The following is a 16583-nucleotide window of genomic DNA, read 5'->3' as shown; positions in this document are numbered from 1 at the left end:
TGAAAGTATAAGGTTCTCCTCTGGGTCATGAGTAGTTGCTATCTGTGCACCTCTACTCATAAGACTCACACAGAAGGATCCTTTATCTTCAAGGTCATGTGGCCAGTTTTTCTACTTTCACTGAGAGACAGAGAGACTTAGAGGGAGAGCTGCTTTCCACCTTCTCCTTCTCACCTCTCTGATATCTCCCCAGACAACCCCCCCCCCCCCCCCCCCCCCCTCCCCTCCTCCCCTCCGCCCCCCCAAACATCTAGGTCTTAAACATTCAGGCAAGCGTGCAATCATATTTTCTCTCAGAAAATTAGGACCCCTTTTTAAAGTGGAAAATGAGATGTCTTCCTCTGCGTGAAGCACACACAGCCCCAAGGCCACGGTTTGATGTGCATCTTTGATGAACTGGGAATTCTCCTGTGCACCCACACAGCTGAGGACTGTGTTTTTCGCAAATAGGCTGTCAGAGAGAGTAACTCTAATCTTCTTTTATTCTGTTTCACTTTTTCTCTGCAATGCACTGCCTTGTGAGATTTGTGCTTAATAAGTCGCACCTTGCAGAAGCCTTTACTTAGGGCTTTTGTTTGTTTGTTTTACAAATCATCAACATATTTGCATCTATGGGAATATTTTGTTTTAATGCCTCAGTCAGTTTGATGTTATTGATGTTACTGAACGTGCAGGACTCGTGTCATTCTTTCGAAAAGAAGAATCCGAAGCGGCATGGCACACTGTAGGCAAATAGTGTTCTAATTGTAAGCGGATTTAGACCCAAGCTGGTTTCCGGCAGTGAGACTCGAGCTCAAGGGGGTGGAGACTGTCTCTCACACACACACACACACACACACACACGCACACACACACACACACACACACACACACACACACACCATTCTCTTCATCACTTACCCTCCCTGCTCTACCTCCTTCCCTTCCTCCTGTATGACTGCTCTCCCTTTCTCTCTCTCTCTCACCCGCTCCCTCCCTCCCTCTCCCTTCTTGTCTCTTCCCTCTGATTGGCCGACAGAGGAGCCAGCCAGCTTTCCCCTTCCCCCAAGCTTCCAGAAGAATCTACGTCACACATCAGAGAGTCCCAACTGTATAACGATCGCTTCCATAACTATTATCATACATTGTGGCACAACCGTCAAGTCCTCTGTTTTTAAGAGGAAATCACCTCCTAAAATCAGCGGAGAAAATTGGTCTGGAACTATTGTGTCCATCTGCCGCCCCTAATACAGTAGTAATGACAAGGGGATAATAGTAGATCACAGTGAATGAAGGAGAAAGGAAGAGGAGAGCACAGGAAGGTGGGGAGGGATGAAGCACAAGAGCAGAGAGGAAATGGAGCAGATGTAGAGAAATCTGATGAGAGGCGAGCTCCAGCTCTAGAGCTTCCCCCCCGATTCTTGAGCTGCAGGGAGAGGGAGACACGCAGACAGATACGGGTGAAACTGGATCAGACCACACAGCCCCATACAGAGGGGCTACAGTACCGGGGGCACAAATTAAATAGGAACCCCCACACACACGCACACACACACGCACAAACACACATGCACATGACAGACACAGAAAAATGAGGAAGAGAAGCTGTTAGTGTGTGAACGAACATGCCTGTCTGTATTTACAAGGCTGTGTGAATGTATGTTCCACCACACCATCCTGTCGTCTCCCCTCAGTGTGGGCCTCAGCATTACATAACTCTTTGTTTTTGTGTGTGTTGGGCTGGCCGCATGTGTGCGAGTTATTCATTGCTTCACTGCACACACTCGGGATGGTAGCCAATGGCGAAGCGCTGCTCTTTATAACTCATTTAGGCCACACAAAGATTTTCTTTTTCTTTTGGTTTCTGGCTTTACAGTGATTTTTTTTCCCTTCCTTCTTCCCCTACCGTATATTTTATTACTAGCCAGAAATAAAATACCATTGGCTCAGCGCACGTTATGTTTGATCAGCTGATGCTTGGGCTTGTTCATGTTCTTGTAAAATACGTGTAGGCTTTAAACACGTTTTTTTTTTTTTTTTTTTTTGCATCCTGTTTACATTCTAGTTTACCAGCTTATTCTATTATGTAATGAAATGTACTGAGGCGATTATTCAGTGTGCTTTGTGTCCCATAATGCATCGCACCCAGCAGTGGCTCTGTGACCCCAAGCTGATTATCCTGTTTGACTTAGTGTTGACCTCTAACCTTGCACTTCTACATTCAGCTACACTATATTAGCCTACAGAGGGCTTTTCACTTCACGGCTCTTCTTCTTCTTCTTCTTCTTCTCCTTTTTGGCCCTGTTTACAAAAGAAATTAAGTGATGTTTCATGTTCATGTCGCCCAAATCTGAATGTGGAGCTTATCTTTGATGCGAGATGAGCACAGAAAATTGCACTTAATATTAGTGCCTCTCTCAAGTCTCTGCCTGGCTGAAATGTTGCAGAAAGATAAGACACAGAACCATGGGAAATAATTGGTCATAGCAAAGGTGTGTGTTTGTGTTGTGAGTAGGTATATATATATATATAGAGAGAGAGAGAGAGAGAGAGAGAGAGAGAGAGAGAATCACACTCTGTTGCTAAGGGTAACTAAAGCTATTGGGACAAGCCACTTGGCTTCTGCAGCGGTAGAAGCAGTTGATAACTAACAGCTTCGGTAGAGCACTGAGAGGTGATCATTTCAGGGGTCATAACCTGCCACTAACCATGAATAGCTTATGTTGATGGGACTGAACACTCTTTATAGTACTGTCCTCATGAAGACAGTAGCCCACAATAATGTAGCAGGCAGGTCTAAGTCCATTATCTGGTACTTGACCCCCTCATCAGTTCTTATCTGTGACCAGGCACCATGGCAGTTCTTAGACTGTGAGAGTTGTGTATCTTGGCATTCCCTAAAGCCTGAGGGTTTATTACAGTACCACCCTGAGATTATTACAGTCCTCTGGCTCTCCAAAGAGCAGCCATGTGTTTAGACTGACCGCTGCCTAGAATCAAGCTTCAGGCATCCAGGAGTGACTTTGAATCTTGTGCATTTATAGACATCTCCTCATTTGCCTTTCTGAATTTAACATCATGGTTCCGATCCAAAAGTGACCGTGGCTTTGAAAAGAAGCAGCGGAGGAAATGCTCAGCCACAGCAGCTTTCCAGAAAAGAAAGCTGTACTCGTGGTTGTTTTTTTGCATAGTCCAACAAACAGTTATTTTTATCAGCATATCTATATCAATGTCAATATAATGACAAATGCAATTAAACAATCATCAAAAAGTGCCATCGATTGATTTTCTAATTATCAACTAATTAGTCAATAATTGTTTTGGCACTAGTGTTCACACAACAATTCTGCTTCTGCATAATGCTCCTGCAACCCCATCATCCCTGAATTTCTGCTTCTTTTGTTACCTGTCCCCCCCCCCCCCCCACCACCCTCCCCACTTCCACAGTGCCAGACTCTGCCAAACTCGACCCCGCCCCTCCTCATCCCCCCGTCAACCCCAGTGTCATCCTGTCTGTACCCCCAAGCAGTGGCAATGGCAAGCGCGCCCCCTGTGGAGGCCAGCCGCAGACAGCACAGCAGCCCCAGACCCTGCTTCAGCAGCGCTACCCACCCAGAGAGGTTCCCCCGCGCTTCCGCCAGCAGGAACACAAGCAGCTGTTGAAGCGGGGCCAGCCTCTGCCCTCTGGGACCCTGCCTCTCATCACCACGGGACGTCCTGCCACTACTGAGCCTGCAGCAGCAGTAGCCATACACTCCTCTCCCTCCTGCTCCTCTTCCTCCACAGCAAGCCTGCCTACAGGTCAGCCAAGACACTCAGATGGTGTTAAAGCAGAATGCAATTAATGTGCTTTTTGCAATGTGCTTCTTTTTTTTTTTTACATGCAACAGTGGAGGTTGCTGTAGGAGAGTTGAAAGTTGTTGCGAATTACTTTCAATATATCCAGTATATCTATGGTCTGTCATTGGTTGAGTGGAATTCAGTAGCTTTAGTAGTCTTAGACAGCTCCAGTGGGAAAATATCATCATACTATTTGCAAATACTTTTATAAACACATAGATTCCACAAAGGTCTGTCATATAATATTTTTGTAAACCCGATGTTGCCAATTTTCTTATCCTGACAGATCTTTGACTTAAATCAATTGTGCCCTAGAGTGGTTTTGTTTTGCATACACCGGTATTGGCATATGGCTAACATTGGTATTCTTGACAGCCAGCGGCTATGCCTACTCTTGTTTTTTTTTGTATGGCACTGTGATTGTAACAGTGTGTTGTACCTGTAGAGCACTGCAGAGGCATCACAGGTGCTGTTGACTGTTGTTTATTTTCACTCTGCCTCTGCCTGGCTGGGAATTAGAAATGGGGCTAGAGGAATACAGGGGTAGAGGATGGAGAGTAAACACAGCTGGCTATCACAGTATGTGTCTGTGTGTTTTCCTTCCTGAGGCTTTGCGTGTCACAATAAACCAGGTTCTCATGTATTTCCAAGCGGTGAAGGTCCATTCTTCATTCATTATAATCATCTCCTCTTTGAAGATGATGATGTTGAAAATTCTTTTTAGGGCACTTGGCACTTTCCATTGTCTGGGAAGGAAAATAAATTTTACATTAAGCGTGTGTCTGAGCGTCGTCCAACTCCTCTGAGGCTGTTTGAATGCACTTCTATCTCCATGGCAATGAGATGTTTATCCCATCCTCGTCTCTTTCTCCTCCTCCTCCTCCCCTTCCTCCCTCTCATCATCATCCTCCTACTCTTCGTCGAGCTTTGCTGACCGGCCCTATTTCCTGTTTTTGGAGGAGGAGCAAAATGGAGCTAGCTAGTTGGCTATGCACCTCAGTGGGCCTGACCTGGCATAGATACAAAGACTGAGTGAGAAGGAAAGAAAGAAAGAAAGAGAGAAAGAAAGAAAGAAAAAGAAAGAAAGAAGAGAGTGAGCATGGCAGAGGTCCAGTACTGTGGGATGAAGTGACTCATGGCTTACGGTAAAAGCTGCTGCTTCTCTCCTCCCCTCTCTGGCAGGCCTGCACTGCTCTGCTTTTGCTCTCTGTGTGTCATTGAAATGACTGATTGCATTAGGACAGACAGACATGAGGACCTTCCAGACTGAAGGACAGATAGGGGTCCTGTGGAACCTGGGATGTTTTAGTATTTATCTATACAGATGCTTAAAGGCAAGTTCAAGGCAAGTTGAATGTAAGTTTCGCACGAGCATGAAACTTCACTCTACACTCAGTTGCTAGCTAAAACAAATTAAAGTCTAATACAACACCCCTGCAGTAATATCGCACTGTTATAGAAGATATAACGTTCAGCTTTTGTTAAAATTGTTTTCTATTAAGTTCAACTTTGACACCTCTCCGTATATAACCATATACAATTCAACAGCAGCACAAACTACAGTCCCCAAAATAAATGATGTCTCAGTTTAAAAGCCTCACAGTTTCATTTCTGTTTTGTAGAAAATTTAGCAACGATATTTAACACACACCAAAGGTAATCCCACCCCCGTCACTCTGTCCTTACAACACCGCCTGCCCCAGCAGCAGCCTTGTCTGCTGATAGAACGATTGTCCCCCTCCCTGCTTTCATTTCTCACCGATAGCTAACAGTAGAAGCACACTAGCTGCATTCATTCCCTCCCCTTTCCCTGCTCTCTTCGTCCGCTGACTCCACCTCGCCCTCACCCCATCTCTCATCACCCGGTCACATGTTGGCTTTTTTTAAAGGGGGGGGGGGGGGGGGGGGGGGGGGGGGTGATAAATTGGCCTCTGCGTCCACGTGTATTCATTTGCATGAATGTAAACACAAACATTCTCTTCTTCTGCAGGCTCAGCTTTACGTGCCCCTGCTCAACTTGACACACACAGTATTATTCTGCTGTAAAGACAAGCAGCAGCAACTACTGTTGTGTTTTAATGATCAAGATTCATAAGAGTGCAATGTAAATTGTTATTAAGTATATGTCATGTATTGACATAGAGTTGTTTTCTCAAATCAGATGCATCTACTGTTCGTTAACTCTGCCTTCTGTGATTTGAGTTTGACTGTTAACTAATGATAATGAGTTTGGTGATAGCACTCAAGATTTATAGCCACTTCCTTTTGCGTTTGTCTGACACACTTTACTTAAAGCCCATAAACTAATTATCAAGGTTTTATGTACCAGTAAGCATTGCACTTGCTAAGCACAATAGAGGCCAACACAATAAAAACAGCATAATGTAAATAGGCCTCATCTAGTTAAAGAACAGTGTGGCTAATGTGCTAATAGCTTTTCTAGCGGAGAACAGATAGAGTGTATGCAGGCTAGACTTGATGTGCTCTTTAAGTCTGCTGATGATGCTGTAAAAGAGCCTTGGGAATCCCCTCAAAGAGGACTGGGACATCTTGTGATGTGATTAAACATCGGCTCTCTGTTAACCACAAGTGTTCAGTGCTTGCACTTTCTTCTTTTTTTTTTTTTCTATCTTGTCTCACTTGCTATGCGTCCCTGTTCCTCTCACTCTCTCTGCCATGCTCGTCCGCTCAAGCATGTGCTCACCACCTCCACCTCTGCTATACCAACATCACGGCTCACACATACCCTCACTGGCCCCAAGGCAGCCAGGATTAGCACATACTACACGTATGTGTGTCAGTCTTCCCATTATTATAACCTTCTCCCAGTGTTGCCTTTTGCTTGGCTAACAATCCATATCCCAAGGCCCTTTCATGTAGAGGAGGCGTGAGAGAGCAAGTTATTTTAAGACTGGCATGCTGGAGAAAGCCCTTGACCTGGTTTATCCTTTCATAGGGGGTGCAGAAAGAGGATATTCACAGGCAAACATGACAACCAGATGTCTTAGATGTGTGCTTTTTAAAGGACATGTTTTGTCTCTCTCTCAGTCTTTTCCTCTTTAGTTACTGTTGAGATGATAACATTGCATTATCAGCAATGCAGCTGCAAAGAAAGCACCTACAAGGAACAGAATTTCTTCAGTTCATTCCCTTTCATTAAGCCGCTATTGTTTTGGTTTTGTTTTTTGGCTGAATACAATTCAGCCAACAAACTGTGCCACTTCAGAATATTCCCAACATAGCAGTAATAAAACGCTGCTGATTGTTTTGTGTGCTTGGCCTGCACAAACTCTCCTGGCACTGTCTCTCATTCTGCTTGGACAGGCACACAGGAAATGCTGGCCACTGTTGCAATGCCACCCTGACCCAACCTCACTCTCATACCCTTAAATCTCTGTAACATGCACATACAACCGTATATCTAAAAACCAACAGATCTGCTGAAGTCGCTATATGACTAAAAGGTTTTTATCCTTTACCTTGTTGAAGTGTGTGTGTGTGTGTGTGTGTGTGTGTGTGTGTGTGTGTGTGTGTGTGTGTGTGTGTGTGTGTGTGTGGTGTGTGTGTGTGTGTGTTTGTGTGTGTGTGTGTTTGTGTGTATTTAAAAATGCAAGTGGTGGTAACCTTTTTATATACCAATCGATGGCCCGCTGCAATAATACCTATCCAGGCAAATGCTGTTTTTATATAGATGTTAAATATTAGTTGATGTCGACTGTAATCATAGTTTGAATTTTCAATACTCTAATTCAATGTTCAAGTTTAATCCTCTTCGGTAAAATAATTTTAGTTTTTCTTATACATTCATTATGCATAAACTACACTTCACTGCAAACACATTTAGGTCTGTAACTCACAAATATTTTCATTATTTATTAATCTGCGGATTATTTTCTTGGTTAATTAATTGTTTTGTCAGAGTAGTGAAAAATGATATTTTCCATAGCCCAAGGTGATATATTCATATAGCTATTTTCATCCGACCAAGAGTCCAAAATGCTACGATATTCTGTTTACTATTATATATGTCAAAGAAAGATATCAAATCAGCACATTTGATAAGCTGGAACCAGCAAATGTTTGGCAATTTTGCTTGAAAAATTACTGAAATATTAACCAGTTATCAAAATAGTTATCAATCCCTTGCTTTGTTGTGCTGGGCTTATACACAGATCTGGGGAAGCACCGGAATTAAACAAGTCACTGTAGTGCAGTGGTGTCTCCCTACAATACACGGACATTCAAATGCAAAGTGTACAATTTTCTATTTTTACCTTTACTTTCTATGTAATGTTACTTTTGACAACGATGTTTACGAGTTCAGGAAGAAACTGCAGTTCTCAGCCGCTCCAATAGTAGTGGCAGACTTCAACTATGGAAAAAACTGAATGCGAATTACACAAGCCTTTACTTCATGAAGACCACATGCTTTACATAGATTCCCGGGGCGTGCAGAGGACCATGTTCTTCCTCAGAAGTGGATTAAAAATATTAACAGAAAGGACTTTGTTCCCAATAACAACAGCACAGTAGGTTTGGGTTAACAGTAATCAATCTTTATTCATCTCATAATGACTAGCATGCAGCTGCCTAGCGTAACATGGTGAAACAAGTAATGTCCGCTAAGTTAACACTGCTTAGCTAGCTAACATAAGTGGGCTAACACACTGTCTAGGGGCTGCTAAGCACTAACAAATGATGTTCAACTAAGCAACTTTGTTACACATGACGTATAAAAAGTGAAAGGTTATTCTGAGAATGCAAAAAAAGCAGTGATGCTAATGTTTCAGAAAATAGTCTAGGTAACATAGAACTAAAGTTGTCCAACCAATAAATCTGCTACATATGAATGTAAAATGATGTAATGTATAAGTTTGACCCTCATTAAAGTCAAAAGAGAACTACTTGAGTCCATAAACTTTCATTATTTCATTTCCTTGTGCTATTCTGGTAGCTATTGCTGGTAGCAGATCCTCAAAGTAAACCTTCTTCAGGGGGAAGATTTTCTCTATTGTCCACTCTTGGTTGTATGGCACATCCATGATAATGTGTTCATTTGGGATCCATACCAGGAACTTACAATTTGTTTTGTTCGCACAATGCATCACTACTCGGACCTGGCAATAGTAGCCTAATCCTTATGCAGTTTCCCTAAGAACATATCTTCCATTTATATGTTTTACGTCATATTTGTTTGATTCAGTCTGTTTTTAGCAGACTGCCATCGTGGGCCCCAAGCGTCTTCAGTGTAGGAAACCTAATCTCAAGGATGATATCTGTGTCAGTGATTCTATCAAGGCTGGCACTGAGCCAGTTTTCTGTCTCATGCACAACGAGACCTGTAGTCACCACAGTTTGTCCTGTGGTCTCCTCAAAACACTTTCTAGCCAAAGGCTCAGATGTTTGACTGGACCTAGTGGCTGTACTTCTAACAAACTTGCAGTTCAGTTTTCTTTCCACCCACACACCCCACATTTGATATATCTTTAAAAAACTACATTGCAGAGTTTACATTTGTGTTCAGTACATTGTACATGATCTTTGGGTAGTTAGTTAAATATTTGCATTCTTCTGTGGCTGTGCAGTCAACCCATAATGTAAAATGGTTCCAGGTATCATGGCTAAGCCAACTCGGGGGATGAAAAGGCTTGAATGACATTTGCATCTGTCTCAAATGCTGTAGCTGTAACTTTCGTACTTTTCCTAGGTCCTTGGTCTGGCCCTTGAATGTTCTCTAACTGTGTCTGGCACCACATTTTTCCAGGTGGATTGGTTCCAGGCACACACTTAGTCAGTGCAGGCTGTGCCTGTGAAGCCTTGGGTCACAGCATCTTTCACCTTTTAAAGTAGTCCTGCTGTATGACTGCTGCACTTCCCTCCGTTGGCCATACAGTCAGAGTTCACACCTACAACTTTGCCATCCTTCCTTTGCAGAGTTAATTCAACATTATGATAGTTGTTAATGGACTGTGAGTATTGGACAGGTCCTTTTTAGAATGATGTGTTCATCATCTGGTAGAGTGTGTAATATTTGGCCAACCCATCCGAAGCTCAAGTAATCTTGACCCTTTATGAGTGACCTGTAGTTGGCATTTTGTTGCTCATCACAGGCTAGGCGATTAATGAAATAATCTTGAATACCTATAAAAAAAAACATGAATTGTTTTTTTTGTTTGTTTTTTTTGTTTATTTTTACTAATGTAACTGGTCAGTAATGATTAAATGCAACTCTAGATTGATTATGCTAGCTAGATAGTACAGTAACATAAAATTACAGTAGTAAAATTTGAATAACGTTAAGATCACCATCCATATGAGGCAACTTCATCAGTAACTGGGGGCCACTGCCTAACGTCATCAGTCAAACTACTCATGCCGCTGTCAATGTCAGCAGGCAGCAGCAGACACTGAGTCACTACAACTTACCACCGCAGTAATGGTGGCACCACTAGATGGTGAAACGCACAAATCGGTCACTGCATTCGTCTATACAGTTATGTACTGTTCTCAATGCATCAAATCTAACACAACTGGGGGGTGTGTGTGTGTGTGTGTGTGTGTGTGTGTGTGTGTGTGTGTGTGTCAGAGTCAGAGAGCTCGTTCATCTGGCTGGCAGCATGCATTGTCAGCTCTGTACCATTCAGTCTCTTCTGCCCCTGAGGGACTTCATTAAGCCAGGATCAGTCCAGCTGAGGCCCACACATCCCTTGTAGATTACTTCCTACTTCCATCTCTCAACATCCATCTCCGTCCTTCATATTCTGTCATGTCTGTCTTTTGTATTTTCATTCCTATTCCACCCCACATGTCCACTTGTTTTGTAAAAAATTAAAAAAAAAAAAAAACATTAGGAGGCTGAAAGAAAGCAGGAAAGGAAGGTTTCGCCTGCAGGTTACAGGTCTGTGCTTTCAGGAGATAGTGTGTGTTTTTCTTCTTTCCAGTGTGTTTGCATCCACACAGTAGGTGCAGTGTCTGCACTGTGTGTATGTTAACACACAAAGGAGCGAGTGGCCATGCAGTAGCACGGGATAACCTCACCGCGTGTTAGGACCAGTGGAGAGGCACAGGGGGCTGAACCTCAGTCATAAAAGGACTCTGTTCTCTACAAAACATTGACTTATTGTGTTGTTGCGTGGGCGCTGGGATCATTTGTAAACAATACCAGCCTTGATCCAGGGAACTGCTGCCTTTTTTTTTCTTTTGCCGAGCTCCCAGCCCCTGATATCCTCCTCCCTCCATGCCCTCTGTTAAGTCTCATGCATGTCTTCCTCTGTTGTTCAGCTTCTCAGCTTGTCTCTCTATGCAACCTCTTGCCCCCCTGTAGGTCCAGCACATTTTTGGGGGGTTCAGATCACTAATCCTTAATACAGCACTGTGACCTGATCCATATGAGCTTGCTCATCTCATGTCTTACCTTGTGCCAAGAAAGCACCCCCTTGAAAGTGGCCGTTTTCTATCCAAAGCCTGGTTCTGCTGTTTATAATCACTGCATTCCTGGTTGGTAGTCATAAAGTTAGACAAAAACAGACATTTGTCATCACGTCTGTCCTGATGATATGCCTGTTCATACATAAACACGTGCATGTGTGAGAAAATTGCCATTCCAGCACTGGAGGGGGTGCAGCAGGCTTTTGTGAGGTTTCTCTTGCTCTCTCTTGCCTGCCACTACTATTCAAGAGGCTTTCCATTGTGGAAGGCTGTGCTAATTGCAGATGGAGTGGTCTTGGCTAAATATTTAGTGACAGTTTTGAAAGGTTGAAAGATGTGAGGGTGGCGGGTGTTGGAGGGGGGTTAGAAGACTCTCCCTTTTTGTTTTGTTTTACCTCATGCCTTGTGAGTGCATAAGTCTCTAGGTTTTTTCGTTGAGCTGTTAACCAAGCCGCCCGCCACCCACCCGCCCACCAACAATACTGCTCCCCACCTCTCCGACGCTCCCATCCCCTCCCCCCAGCCAGCCTTCTTTCAGTGCATGCTTTTCCAGAGAGGGAGAATATCCTCCGTCAGGATAGGAATAGAGCATGATATAAAAAAAGGCAGAGGGAGGCAATAGATAGAAGAGGAGAGACCCAGCCAAAGCAGTGTTGGTGGGAGGGACAGAGCATGAGGGGTGAGGAAGGAAGGGAGGGGGGGTTGTCTCATGCCGCGCAAGAGCTGTGCAACTTCTTGGCAGCATTTCAGATATGAGCCTCAGAAGCTTGGCGAGCCGAGCAGACATATTGAGACAAGGATGGTCGCTGTGTCGCACAAAACCTAGCTCTTTACAGGATGGTTGGGAGGCACCTCTCCACAGGTATTTCACTATAGTGTTGCACATCTACCTTCGTTTCCTTTTCTATCTCCCTGTTTGTTCTCTCTCTCTGCCTCTTCTGCGTTGTTTTGGTGGATTGTATTTACACAGCGTGTGGATGAGCACTTTAAAACATTAAAGCTGCAGCAACAGTGCATTGCGGGCATGCAGTGTTGAGTTGTTATGCTTTGTGTTTATCATAGTGGGTGAGACATGTGTGCTATTATGCAGCTATAGAGGAGATACAGACGGTAGCTCAGAGCCTTTTTGGCTCTAGTTCAGGACTGAGAAAATGGCGGTCCTGCACTTCTCAGTAGAGGGACGCTACAGAACGACAGCGCTGTGTGTGTCAGAAACACAGTGCCCTCTTTTTCCCCCCGTGCTCTCTCAGTGCCTGCTCTCTCTCTCTCTCTCTCCTTTAGTTGCAAGCATTGAAGTAGGCTTGAAAACAGTGGATGGTAAAATGCTATCCCTTCTACCATGTAGCAGTGGCAGTCAGTCTTTGCATACAAACTAAGCATGCATGTAAAGGCACATGTAAACAACAGCGCCTGCAGCATGAGGCACAGCAGAAAGGGGCGATGAAGTGGCGCCAGGTTGATCAGTGCAGCAACTGTGATTTGCAACTGGGCTTATTTTGTACCAGAACAATCCATATTGCGCACTGGAACTCCAGGGAGCTCACACGACTTACTCCACAGGGCTCTAAGACAAATAAGCCAAAGCATTACTTTGAGTTGTCAGAGCAGTTGCAGGCAGATGGAAGCTGATGTGTTGGTGAGGAGACAGACTGCCAAGGGCTAGTGCAGAGTATTCATGCCATACTTCATGTCAAGTAAGGTCATAACTGCATTGGTTAGGAGGTCAAAAGTTAAAGATGACACAACTGTCGTCCCCGGTCGTTGATCACTTCTTTCACGTTCCCAAATATGACAGGTCTTTTTAGGGGTGACCTGTTAGGAACATATACTACTTAGATATTAGGCCTTCTCTCTTCATATGTGACAAAAGCATGCATCATTTTATGATTTAGACAAGATGATTTTGCATGTGGTACAATTTTTCATTTGGTTCATTTCTAGCCCACTGTACTAAATATACTGGCAAAGTAAACTTTTATTATTATCACTGTTGTTGCATGCAACCACATGAAATCTAAAGGTTCTATTTTCCTTTTTAAAATGGGATGCTGTTTGTTATAGTATTTTCAAAAACCTAAACGGCACAAGCAGTTTGACAACAAGCGCATACTTGTTTTGAATTATATTTTCAATGATAACTATACAAGAGCTCCACAGATGTCTGAGTTGCCACTACACTGATAAATAAAATTTAAAAACAAAACATTTAAAACAGGTATTTCTTTTCAGGCTCAGCAGTAATTGGGTTTTTTTAAATTCAGATATAGAAAACAAACTTTTGAAGCCTGTCAGATAAAAAAAAAAAATCAAGCCAATCAAGCAAGTGGGACAAGTCTTTTGTTTTTGACTCTGTGACAGCTTTATTTGACAGATATTTTTGTTGTGCAAATGCTTAAACAACACTATTATAATCTGTAGTAACAGAATATTTTCCTATCTTATTTTAGTTAAATCAGGGAGAGCATTGGTCCTGTCTTGATTCAAATGTATGGAGAATGTAGTATTTGAATAGATACATAGATGTAGTATTTATTGTATAATTAAAGCTCCCTTTGCTATCAGATTATTCATTCTCCTCTGTGCTTGCATTTTCAGTGTGGGTGGTATTTATTTTCATTTACAAAGCATCTTGTGAAGTCAATTTACGTATAAGTAGACACCTCACATGTTGCCATGGTATTTCAGCCTCATTAATCATATGTGGGTGTGATGACGTACATAACTTATACCCATCTTCTCTCCTCTTACTCATGCTTTTTCTTTCCTCCCATACAGAACTGCCCCCACAGAGTGGCCAGGGAGCCCAGTATGATAATCCCCTTTGGGGACACCTGCCAGCCAACAGGAGTGCCACAAGTGCTGCAACTTCCACCAATATCAGTGTCTGGGATCAACTGATCATTGACCAGAAGGACACAGAGGCTTGGCCTTCTATTACTCTTAGCCAGAGCCAGGCCCCTCCAGGAGGATGCCCTTTGGACACTGACCCGGGTCACCTGACCAGCAGCAGCAGCAGCAGCAGCAGCAGCAGCAGCAGCAGCAGTAGTAGTTGTAGTAGTAGTAGTAGTACAGCGAGTATGGCCACAGGGGCCAATAGCCAGACAGGCCACTTTCCTGCCAACCATCTGGGAAGCAAGGTCAACAGTGGGCCCAGCCCTGCCAATCATACTGGAACCAGTATGCACTCTAGCCAGGTTGCAGTCAATCGCAGCTGGGGCTCTGGGCCTGGGCCCTCCCACTGCCCCCCTCAGTCCTCAGTGGGGAGTGAAGGGAAGAGTGACAGCCCAGTGGGAGGAGGCAGCAGAGGGTGGGGCTCTTCTTCATCATCCTCCACCACCAACTTTAACTTGAACTTGAACCCTAATGCCAACCCATCTGCCTGGCCCATGTTGGGGCATGATGGGGGTGGCACAGGGGGAGGCAGCTCAGGGGGAGCCAACACCATTTCACCTCCTCAACCTACACCCAACCTCTGTAACCCCTCTGGCCCCCCACCAGCCCAGACCAGCACCTGTACCGGAGCCAACACTAACAGCAACTCCTCGGGGATTGGCAGCGCCTGGGGTAGCATAATGGCCTCTGACACCTCAGAGCCACACCCCTCCCCGTCCACGAATGTGTCTTTCAGTTCAGAACCTCAGAACCTTAAAACTGATGGACCAAATCACACTAATAAGCAGGAACCCCCCAGCCCCATCCACAACTTGCCTGGCTGGGGTGGTGCATCTGTAGGCTTGGGCTCCATGGGCCAGCACCCACCAGGGGCCCCACAAGTCAATGGAGAAGATGGTAGCTCAGTATGGGGTAACAGTGGCGAATCAAAGGCACCTTCATCTAAGGAGGCACCTGGCTGGGACTCTGGCTGGGGCCATGGAGGAGGTGGAGCAGGAAACTCTGGAGGCTGGGGTGACAAGTCCAGTGGAGACTGGGGGAAGAAGCACACTGAAGAGGCCCAGGGAGGCTGGGATGGCCCCATCTCTCCTCCCCAGGATTCACAGGCTAGTCCTTGGGGCAGAGCAGTGAGCACAGCTGGTGCCAGTGAAGGGAGCAGTGACAGCATGGAAGGACATTCCCAGTTCAGAGACCGCTCGTCCAGAGATAATCCAGCTCCGCCTCTGCCTGCCCAGGATCTGGACCCAAGGGTGCTGTGTAACACTGGCTGGGGACAGACCCCTGTTCGCCAGCACACCTCCTGGGACATGGACGATACTAAACGCAAGAATGATGTAGGTGCTGAATCATGGGGCTCTGGCCCAACCACTCCAAGCGATGCCCAGGGGCCCACCAACACTAACATGGGCCCCTCTCAGAGGACCGATTCTGGGAGCAAAAATGATGTGCCTGCTTCTCAGGGAGCTTCACGTTGGGGAGGGAGCATAGCTGCTACCAACCAGCCCAGCTCTGGTTGGGGTGAGCCACCCAACAACATTAAGCCCCCAGGTGGCCCTGGTGGCTGGGGGAATCCACCAAAAGGAGGCCCCACCACCAGTATACCCAAGAATAGTGGTCAGTCCTGGGGAGAAGAGAAGTCAAAAGGGTGGGATGATTCTCACATCAAGGCAACATCCCAGGGTTGGGGAGAGCAACCCAAAGCATCCCACAGCTGGGGCAATAGTGGAGGGAGCAATAAAGCAGGGGACTGGGGAGAACCAGAAGAGAGCAAAAAAAGTCCTACCAACCCTGGCTGGGAGGGAGAATCGGGAGGCTGGAAGGAAAACCCACGAAGCTGGGGAATGCCTGCTTCAGGACCTGGAATATCTGGAGCTGGAGGAAATGGGGGCTGGGGAGAGCCAGTTTGCCAGCATCCCAGTGGCCCTTCCCAAAGTTGGGGGGGCAAGCCTCAGGACGGGCCCAGTGGTAGCAGTGGAGGAGGCATAGGCTCTTGGAGTGGCTCAGGCTCAGTGAAGCAGGGTGGAGGCTGGAGTGGCAGTAAGCAGGAGACCTCAGCTGAGCCTACAGGCTGGGAAGAGCCCTCCCCACCTTCAATCCGACGTAAAATGGAGATAGATGATGGGACTTCTGCTTGGGGCGACCCTGGTACCTATAGCAAGGCAGTCAACCTGTGGGACAGGAACAATCCCGGAATGTCCCAGGCTAAATCTACCACTGGAGGCAATAACCCCCCAGGCCCCAGCAATAACCATCCCCACTCTCACAATCACCCCTACCACGGGCCACCTGCACCTTTACAAAATCATACCCAAAACTCCCAAAACCCAGGCCCCACCAGTGGGCCTATGGAACCTGTTGTGCAACACCAGTCCGGGCCATCCCACAACAGGGGTCCCCTTATAGCTCAAGGTAAGACAACATAATGCTCTGATATCGCGATGTAT

At 45.4% G+C, this 16583-nt stretch overlaps 1 protein-coding gene across 6 annotated transcripts in view; it reads left to right on the top strand.

Annotated features, from left to right (window-relative positions):
* Positions 1-16583, top strand: part of LOC121884715 (trinucleotide repeat-containing gene 6C protein-like) — a 44610-nt gene that overhangs the window by 16795 nt on the left and 11232 nt on the right. For 3 of the 6 annotated variants that reach the window (XM_042393685.1, XM_042393684.1, XM_042393683.1), the window contains exons 4-5: positions 3427-3780; positions 14023-16548. In XM_042393685.1, the coding sequence (XP_042249619.1) occupies positions 3427-3780; positions 14023-16548 (2880 nt within the window). Of the gene's footprint in view, positions 1-3426; positions 3781-12029; positions 12110-14022; positions 16549-16583 lie in introns of those variants that run through there. The other 3 variants (XM_042393688.1, XM_042393687.1, XM_042393686.1) reach the window with 2 other exon arrangements.

This window comes from Thunnus maccoyii, chromosome 18, assembly GCF_910596095.1.
Source record: "Thunnus maccoyii chromosome 18, fThuMac1.1, whole genome shotgun sequence".
In the NCBI taxonomy this organism is placed as follows: domain Eukaryota; kingdom Metazoa; phylum Chordata; class Actinopteri; order Scombriformes; family Scombridae; genus Thunnus; species Thunnus maccoyii.
This window is presented reverse-complemented; position numbering and strand designations above follow the sequence as displayed.